This window comes from Loa loa (genome assembly GCF_000183805.2).
Source record: "Loa loa unplaced genomic scaffold supercont3.388, whole genome shotgun sequence".
NCBI classification, from domain to species: Eukaryota; Metazoa; Nematoda; class Chromadorea; order Rhabditida; family Onchocercidae; genus Loa; species Loa loa.
Window position 1 is genome coordinate 9,260 of NW_018108568.1, and position 8,924 is coordinate 18,183.

General features: G+C 32.9%; 3 protein-coding genes across 3 annotated transcripts in view; all 3 read right to left on the reverse strand.

Annotated features, from left to right (window-relative positions):
* Nucleotides 1-2,558: 2,558 nt before the first annotated feature.
* LOAG_10202 (proliferating cell nuclear antigen) lies at nucleotides 2,559-4,379 on the reverse strand. Its single transcript, XM_020448104.1, has 7 exons — nucleotides 4,316-4,379; nucleotides 4,002-4,142; nucleotides 3,713-3,922; nucleotides 3,484-3,594; nucleotides 3,254-3,397; nucleotides 3,050-3,142; nucleotides 2,559-2,962 (listed from the first exon to the last, which is right to left on the reverse strand). The coding sequence occupies exons 2-7, from the start codon at nucleotides 4,113-4,115 to the stop codon at nucleotides 2,843-2,845; spliced, it is 792 nt and encodes a 263-aa protein (XP_020301722.1). The 5' UTR covers nucleotides 4,116-4,142; nucleotides 4,316-4,379; the 3' UTR covers nucleotides 2,559-2,842.
* Nucleotides 4,380-5,049: 670 nt separating this feature from the next.
* Nucleotides 5,050-7,064, reverse strand: LOAG_10203 (ALKBH protein; the record flags this gene model as incomplete). Its single annotated transcript, XM_020448105.1, has 5 exons — nucleotides 6,793-7,064; nucleotides 6,178-6,667; nucleotides 5,782-5,866; nucleotides 5,528-5,663; nucleotides 5,050-5,344 (listed from the first exon to the last, which is right to left on the reverse strand). Exons 1-5 carry the CDS (start codon nucleotides 6,966-6,968, stop codon nucleotides 5,050-5,052), a joined length of 1,182 nt encoding a protein of 393 aa, XP_020301723.1. The 5' UTR covers nucleotides 6,969-7,064.
* Nucleotides 7,065-7,540: 476 nt separating this feature from the next.
* LOAG_18596 (DNA repair protein Rad4 containing protein) overlaps nucleotides 7,541-8,924 on the reverse strand; it is a 5,188-nt gene continuing 3,804 nt past the window's right edge. The window contains exons 12-15 of the mRNA XM_020451258.1: nucleotides 8,691-8,866; nucleotides 8,502-8,595; nucleotides 8,325-8,429; nucleotides 7,541-8,170 (exon numbers count right to left, since the gene is read on the reverse strand). Coding sequence (XP_020304975.1) covers nucleotides 8,051-8,170; nucleotides 8,325-8,429; nucleotides 8,502-8,595; nucleotides 8,691-8,866 — 495 coding nt within the window. The 3' untranslated portion in view covers nucleotides 7,541-8,050. The remainder of the gene's footprint in view (nucleotides 8,171-8,324; nucleotides 8,430-8,501; nucleotides 8,596-8,690; nucleotides 8,867-8,924) is intronic.

Here is an 8,924-nt window from a genome sequence, read left to right on the forward strand (position 1 = left end):
TTCTCTCTCTCTCTCCTCCTCTCTCTCTCTCTCTCTCTCTCTCCTTATCTATTGTAAATTAAAATTAGAATTATTTTATAATGATAAAGAAATTACACTACATTATTTTCAGTTATATTTTAGTATACAAAATAAGAGAAAGAAATGTTATTTAAAAATATAACTGAAAAAAACAATTCATTTTTACATTGATCATAACTTTGGCTAACTTTTTTCCATCCTCAATCTATTAGCATAAATTAAAAAAGACAATTTAAAATTTAAAATATTTTTTAAATTCACAAAATTAACCCTTCAAAATAATGCTCATTGAGAAAGAAGGAAAAAGAAAAAAAACGATAAAAAGAAACCAGAAATGGATAACTTAAAAAATATTATCCGGAATAAATAAGAAAAAATTACAAAATAAAGAAATGATATAAAAAAAAGAGGAAAAAAAAATGGTAAAAATCAAGTTGGAAAATAATTTTATAATTATTAAATTTAAATCAAATATTCTAGTTTTATTCGAATATTGTAGAAACTAAAAAAAAAAAAAAAATAGGTAAAATTTCACCGAAACGATAATATTACAGGAAACATTTTTGTTCTATTAAATGTTAAACGTTGATGAGAAAAATGACTTGAATACAAAGAATTCGTAATTTAGAAAAAAGGAACACTTCAAACGAATATTGTTTCTTCCTTTACCTTTTCGAGACACAAAAATACGTCCCCTTTTTATAAAGAACAGAGATCAAAGAAGATGTATTAACGTCATTTTGTGAATTTTTACCCTTTTAAACATTTTTTTCATTTAACAAAAAAAAAAAAGAACTCTCCTTCTATATTGTTATCTCAAAATGTTAAAAAAAAAAGAAAAGAAAAAGAAACAGATAAAAGATAAGAATGGATTAGTGATAACTCTAATAAACAAACATTTCAGAGGTATATAAGAACAGAAGATTAGGAAGAATATAAATAATTAAGTATTTATAATTGTTAATTAAAATTTAAATTTACTGATACCGCATATTTAATGTATATACATTGATATTGTTTCTTTCATCAATATTTTCTATTCTTTACATATTTCTCAGAATTTTTCTCAATCATTCAAATTTAATCAATTGTAAAATGCAACTCATTTGCATTATTTGCTCATTCTTCTGACTGAAACTTCATCATTAAAATTAAAATTTATAATTCAATAATAGATTACTGAAAATTGAGAAATATTACAATCGTTATATTCCCATTTGCATGCACTTTTAGAGGTTATTTCTTTCTAATGCAAACATGGTAAAACTATGAATTTCATGGGGGTAAAATTTTTTACAACACTTTTTACTTCGTGAGGAAAGAGAAGGACAATCTGTGTCATCAAAATGTCATGTGTTATTTCGCTCTTGATTTCTTCCTTGTTGCTCTCGACTTCCTTCTTCATAATTCCGTTTAAAGAGCACATAAATTAGGTCAGATTTGGGAAAACTGTAATTAATTCCCGAGAAATTGCCACTAGCGACCAAAATTGCCCGAAGAACTCATACTGCATTCATAACAATAAATCATATAATCTTTTTGAACGGCATTCCGAAGCCCTTATTCGTTAGTATGAACGACTTATCTTTCCCTAAAATAATCCTCTTATTGACCAGTTTTCGTCTTCCAAACTTTTATGTAACAATTAACTGAGATGTTACCATCTTGATTTTATAACAGCATTGTAGAGACACAAAAATGTTGAGACATTCTCAACTCAGCACGATCAGTACAAATTTTCAACACTGTTTTGTGCTAGGAACAATTTCCCAATGTTTGACATCAGATATTTTGCCAAAGAATTTTGTGAAAAATCAATCTTATGTAGTGAAATTTTTAACAATGAAAATTTTTTTTTGAAGTTAGAGCTAAAATCAAGATGCAGCACAAACTATTTATTCTTAACTGAACTCTGACCCTTTGACGACCAAGATGATTGACATTTCAATTTAATTCAACGAAAAATTTCGATGCTCTCTGCTGTAATCAAGGACTTTTACGATGACACTGTTGAGAATAAAACATGTTTGTCGAGTAAGCTATTGTAGCTGAAACAATCAAGACAGTGATCACAGGAGGTTTGAAAAACTGACTTTCACAAATACGAGAAAACACAGTAGCTAATTAACCTAACAGTACTTGCAATCTAACAAACAGAGGCCTTAATTACCCAACAAGGATGAGTAGCCTTTCATTACAGCATCATAAAATGAGTGTGATAAAAAAGTCATTTGATATCTATGAGGAAGACAGAATTCGCAGATAATCATTAAGTAGAATGACTTTTTTCAATTGTGATAAATACTATGAGACAACGGATTGAGCTTGGCAGCTTGACTGACTTTCCTCCTATCCCCAAAACTTCGTAATTCTAGTGATGTCTCATTAAGTTTAACATCAATCTGCTGTATCATATATATTGCCAAACTATAAGAGCAAAGACAATCTAATTCAAAAAATTTTTTTCTCCAACAGTTCGCAAAGTAGAGCCCTACTTTTGGTTATAATTGATATGCTCAAAAAAAGAGTGAAAAGTAGTATAGACCATAAACCATTGTTAGAAATTTGATCCAAAACTGCAATGGTTGTTGTAATTTCATTAAGGAGACCAATAGATGTGAGATGAAATGACAGAGATACTGATTATATGACTGTATGATTATGAATTCAAACGATAATAAAGAAGGAAGCAACTGGAGTCATGAAAAGGTCAGCTCATATGGGACAGCTGGCCGAACAGTGAAATGAACTGTACTGAAGCATTGTGGGATAACAATTCTAGTTCGCATTCATAATATCGATATTAGTAGAACGTTACTGATTACTTCATGTCTGCGTCCTCATCGTCTATTTTTGGAGCCAGATAAAAGCGCAAGTGTCCGTTTTCACTAAGTTCATACTCTACTACCACAGGTACACTATTGCATAAAGAAAGACGAACCTGAAATGTCAATTGCCTTACAAGATCATCTTAACAGTGATATATGAAACAGGAAAACAACAAAATTTATGAAACGAAAAAACTTACTCGGTCAGAAAGTCCTGTAGCCTTCGTGAAATGATTCATGTATTTGATGGAAAAATTAACTGTAACAGGCTCCTTTACGTTCACTGATACAGCCTGCAACAAAAAGGCGCATTGATGATAGGAAGAAAAAACTGTCGTCAATTTAAACTATCTCAGTGATATATCAAAACAAAAAAATAACGAAAACGTCGATAAGAAAGGTACCTGTTCCTCTTCGTCGGCATTTTTTGAAGGAGCATAAGTAACTGTAGATGAGCCGGTATCACCCTTACCGGTGAAGACAATACCTGCCTTGGTTACTGTTATCATCAGGGAGTCAGAGAACATAGCCAAGTCACGGCAAGTTTTCTAGAATAAAATAACTCTGGATAGTATATGATACATCGAATAATATATGTGAACGTTAAACTATAAACTGGATTTCTCAAAGATACCTGGAATTCAGCAGCTGGCATACAAACAACAGCAGAATAATCCTGTTCCGGGATGCCAAGATGCTCACTATCAATATCCATCATTTTAACGACCACTTCCTGACTTTTATCCTATAAATGCTAAGGTAAATAGATATGCTTGATTCGATACGAAGAAAATGTATTAGTCACAAAAATATGTGGAAATATATATATGTATATATATATATATATATAAATATATAAATACCCGTTTCGTATCCTCGAAGAGGAATAGCACCGAATCATCGTTTTCTTCATATCGAATCAAGCATGTATCTTCGTTATTTGCACATTTTAGCGCTCTTGCCATACCTGCTAAGCTAAGACCAAGGTTAATGGTTCGATCACAACGATAGCTTTCGAACATTGCAACATCCATTTTCAATGACACCAATGCAACATGCGATGAATCCATTGCCTAAAAATAACATACTGACAATGAGAATGTAGGATAAAATTTTTACTATAATCGCATACATGAACTTTTTTTCACTAACCTGTAAGCACATAGCAGTCTCACTGCAATCAAAGGGTGCATCTGTGACAAGATCTTTGATAGCATCTACAATTCTCTTCAGTGTCGAAGCACTACCAAGCTTTGCTTCGAACATTGTTCTTGGAAGAATTGATAAACCTCACTGCAATATATCAATTTATTCATTCAATTATGCAGAATGATTATAACAATTTGTCCAATTCAAAATAAAATATTACAGATAACTAACCCAATTCAAAATAAATGATTACAGATAACTTACCTAATTTAAGATAAAGCTTTGTAGATAATTTACTCAACCCAAATCTATCCTACCTATTCCAGCAATGGATTAACATTCATTCATATTTTATTGAAAATTGCCGCCTGCAGAATAGCGCGCAAATTTACTGGGAATGTCGCACCGAGATCAATGATATTTTATTGCAGCGATATTGCAATAATATTCATTACGCTCTACCGCCAATAGGAGTTGGTAGCAAATTTTTCGATGATGGGCGGGGCATATTACCGGTAAATTGCTGGATAATTTCTTCAGTTACTCCCAACTTTTAGAACTTTCTTTGTAAGATAATGTAGGACGGAAGTATGGCTTCGTTTATGTGGTAACATTGCAATGATGTATTGGTCAATTTTATCGCTTCAAATAAATGATGATCAGTTTATTTCAAATCAGTAATCAGTCATGACCATTTCAATGTTAAATCCAATTCAGTGGTATAAGAATAATCCACCAGAATGCGTCATTTGAAACACACACATATATCAGACAATATTTCTCGTTAAGGAAATCTAATTAACAGACTTAAAATCATATAAATAATTCATATTAAAATAGGATATTAGGAGGTAGTAAATCGATTCTCTCTACCACATCATTACAGTAGTACTGAACCTTTCGGAACCACACTACAGTTTTGTTGTCAAGTTTGCCAAAGTTCATAAGAATAACAAGGGACAGGAAATGGCAAGTTCCAGTAATCTTATTCCAGTTCGACCTTTTGCAAGACCATAATGAATATTCTCCGAATAGTTTCATACTGGTTGAACTACATCATAACTGATCTGTGTTCATCAACTTGCCGAAGTGTAATATTTACGCGATTCTTATTTGCATATTTCACTATCTCTTCAGGTTGATCTTTATCCTCGAATTGTTTGTCCTGTAGAATCCGTGGGACTGCATGGTATATGAGCCGTTGTGACCCATAAACGATCAGAACATCACCTGACCGTATGTAGAACGCATCAACTGGATCATCTAAATCATTACCACCAGCCAGGTAAATTGCGGTCTGGCCGAAACTTAGTGAAATAAGCGGTGAGACGAGCTTTCTTTCCGATCTGAAATATATACTCGGAAATTATGAAAAGGCTAGGAGATGTCATAGAAACAAACATACGTTTTTCACAAAAACTAACTTCATGTGACAATACGAGTGAAAAATCAAAAAATCAGTAGACACTCTTTTTGTGATCCGAACTGATAATTTGATCTGCTTGGAGAGAAGTTCTTCAATAAATAACCTGTCAACGTGTGGTGCCAGTGTTGACTTTCTCGAATAGAAGTTGATGATAGCAGCATCAGCATACATTGGTCCTATGCCAAGCGCTTGAGAGAGAACATCCGAAAGCAACACTAGCTCTTCAGGAAGTGATTCACCTTAACATACTAATTCTAGCTTTAACAAAGTAAATCTACCAACACTACATTCCTTTTAAGCCAAACAACCTTGCATTCCTTCAGTTTTTCAGATCCAAGGGTAGGGAAAAATGCTTACCCTCAAAAGGATAAGTCTTCGTTGCCCAATCATAGTGTAGACCAAGAGTAGACCAGCGTAATTGTCTCCTATATTCTTTGAATACCTGTAACAAACGAATACTGTCAACCTTAGCGAATGGATCCTTCTGTACCAATAATAAATTTATTGGCCAAATATATTTAATGTATCTAAGTATCCAATCAGAAACTGTCGACCTTCCAAATGTAATTTCACAATGGTTGAAATCCAGTGTATATGAAAAACTTTCCGTGATAACCTGGGAATATAAATGGCAGGCCTGACTCTAAATGTCATTTGAAAATATCAGTTCCTCGCACCATTAAGATTGGTGATATCAGCTCATTTAAAAAGAGCTTGATACTAACATTTATAAATTCAAATATTTGAACTTACATTTTGTACATTGGGCACATGTAGGCCGACGTTGGTGAAACCAGGCGGTTCAGCGTAAACGAACAATGAACGTTTTATCCATTGAAGATGGCTGACCGATTTAAAAATGTCATTTAACATTATCATACCTTGCCGATGAATAATAGTTGAAGCAGTCCACTCGGATAATGGACGAAGTCCAAGCTTTTCCAACATTAAATCCGACGGTGCAACAACTGGTTTGAAATTTGAGCAAATTATTCCATGAGCAGATGAGGAGCATCGCAAATTAAGAACTTTAGAGAAATTAGGTGCTATGTCATGCCGTTTGTAAAACTTGAATGTTCGTTTAAATAAGGAATCAGAAGGTGACTGATCACGATAACCGCCATCGTTATCGATATCTGTTGGATACTTGTTAATTTGACTTGTTAACAGCCTGTCGGATACGTTCATCATGTTTCGTTTTATAGTAACGTAACAGTTCACTCTTTCGCAAATCCAGTTCGTCCTGAAAACCCTGCAAATGGAAATGAAGTTAAGTAGGCCAACTACTGTAATGACTCTTTGTTTTAATTCATTTTTTCAATTTTTGCACAATCAAAAATTCTTAAGATAGCATTGCATAAATTATACGTGCTAACCTGAAGCGGTTTATAGACGGTTGCAACACCATATGCTCCAATTGCTAAACCAACAATAGCAATAACAATCTTCGCAGCTGCTTGTTTTGGTGTTAATCGAAGTTGCCAACCTACCATGTCACGAACTACCCTTAGAAATTTACAAAGGTAATATGATGTGTCTACCATTTTCTTAAAAGTTTGATAACATTTATCGTAATCATGCTCATTATCAATCCACCATCAAATTTCATTACTAGGTTGCAATTTTTCCTGTTCTGTTCATTTAAAAGGTCAATAGGTCAGGACTAAAAAAAGTCAGTAATACTACAGAACAATGTGTCACCAACTATTAAGACACAAATTTAGTAATTTATAATTCTGCTTGTAACTGCTGTTTATGGTTATTGCTCCCTATAATTTTAGATTTAACTCTGTAAATCCCATCTTTCAATCGTTTCCAGTGATACAGCGGAGTGCTGCTCCGTTTTGCTTTGCCATGTGTTATGATTCAAACCAATTTCAGGAAAAAATTTAAAGTATCATAAAATATCATAAAGTATTTTAAAATATATATTTAAAATATCGTAAAATATCATATTAAAATATCATTGTTTATTTGATGCAAAAACTCTACACTAATCATGTTAGCTTTGGACAGTACTGGTAGCCCACAACGGCGGCTTTTAGATATAAGATACAATATTGAATTTTTGCTTCCAATTTACATTGATAACGTTTATCAGTTTAAATCATTTAGTCTTCGAGGCTAGCATATGAAAATGTGAGAATATCATTTGAAGCTAGAGTTGAGTCTTTTAGAATACATAACAGTTAGTCGAAGTTGTTCCCAGAACAACGAATATACAAAATTTATAAAACTTAAAGTTTTAGAAAATGGGCATTTTTGATGATGGAACAGAAAGGTTAAAGGAGGTTTCCTTAAATTAGAAAAAGTCTAAAACTGACGAAGTAAAAATAGGTCAGTGTAACACAGAGAGAAGGAAACAAACAAGCTAAAGAAGAATCCACATCAGAATCAATTTGAACACATATCATATAAAACCCAAGCAGAAGGAAGTAGATGTTGTTTAAAATACCGCATTCCTTTAATAACTGACTTCTTTTTCAAAAAAGTCATTGATTCTACATCAATCACAAAAAACTATATTTCTACTTGTATATATACGGTCAACACCACAACTTTTTTTCAACAACCGTGAATACTGAGCTTAATAATCAAAACAAACAAATCTGAAGGACGAAGCAATTCAGTGATCAATAGTATCACTGGTACCAGGCAAATTGAAAATTGTTTGCGGCCAAGAGAGAGCAGCGTCATCCGTAGCAGGCGTTTCATTTTCTCTATTTTCTAATTTCTCATCAACTTGCTGTAAAGATATTATGTCATACACAGTGTCTGACTTAGAAAGGAAATTCTCTGAAGTTAAACAACTATCAATGAAACTAAGCCAAATAAGCAAAACTGAACATATCAAATGCAAATTTGAAATCAAAATTTGAGAAATCAGCAATGTATATTACCAAGTTCCGATGATCTCCGACCAAAAATTTGGCTCGAACTTTCTTCATTGTAAGCATCCCTTTCACTAAACGTCTCCAATTTTTCAAAGCCCTTTCCTGTTGTCTCTGGAAGAAGTCAGTCTTGTTTAAAAAGGAACAAAATTCTTTGAATTTAATGAACAAACACTATTATTTCACCTTCTCAGCAGCAACTTGCTTTTTCTCGTAAAATTCTCTCCATGCTTCACGCAACACGTCTTCATGCTTTTTCAAAACGACGCAACCGTCAAGACTGTAAAAATCATATTTTATTTTATACTAGCATAATTCAAATTCGGAAAAATTGATCACGCAAAAGAATGCAATTTACATCAATTCAACACTAACATAGGGTGATTTCCCCCTTTATGAAATTCCCAACCAACTACTGCAGGTACGCAGTCAATATCGAGCTGCCGACAAATAGCAGCTAGTCCATTTAGTCGTAAATGAACACAATCTTCTGGTACCATGCTGCTTTTGTAAACATATAAATTACCAAATTCATTTCGTGGTATACGTCCCTGAAATATAATCTTTCAGCTTAACAAACTGCGAGAAACAGCAAATAGTAAACTTACT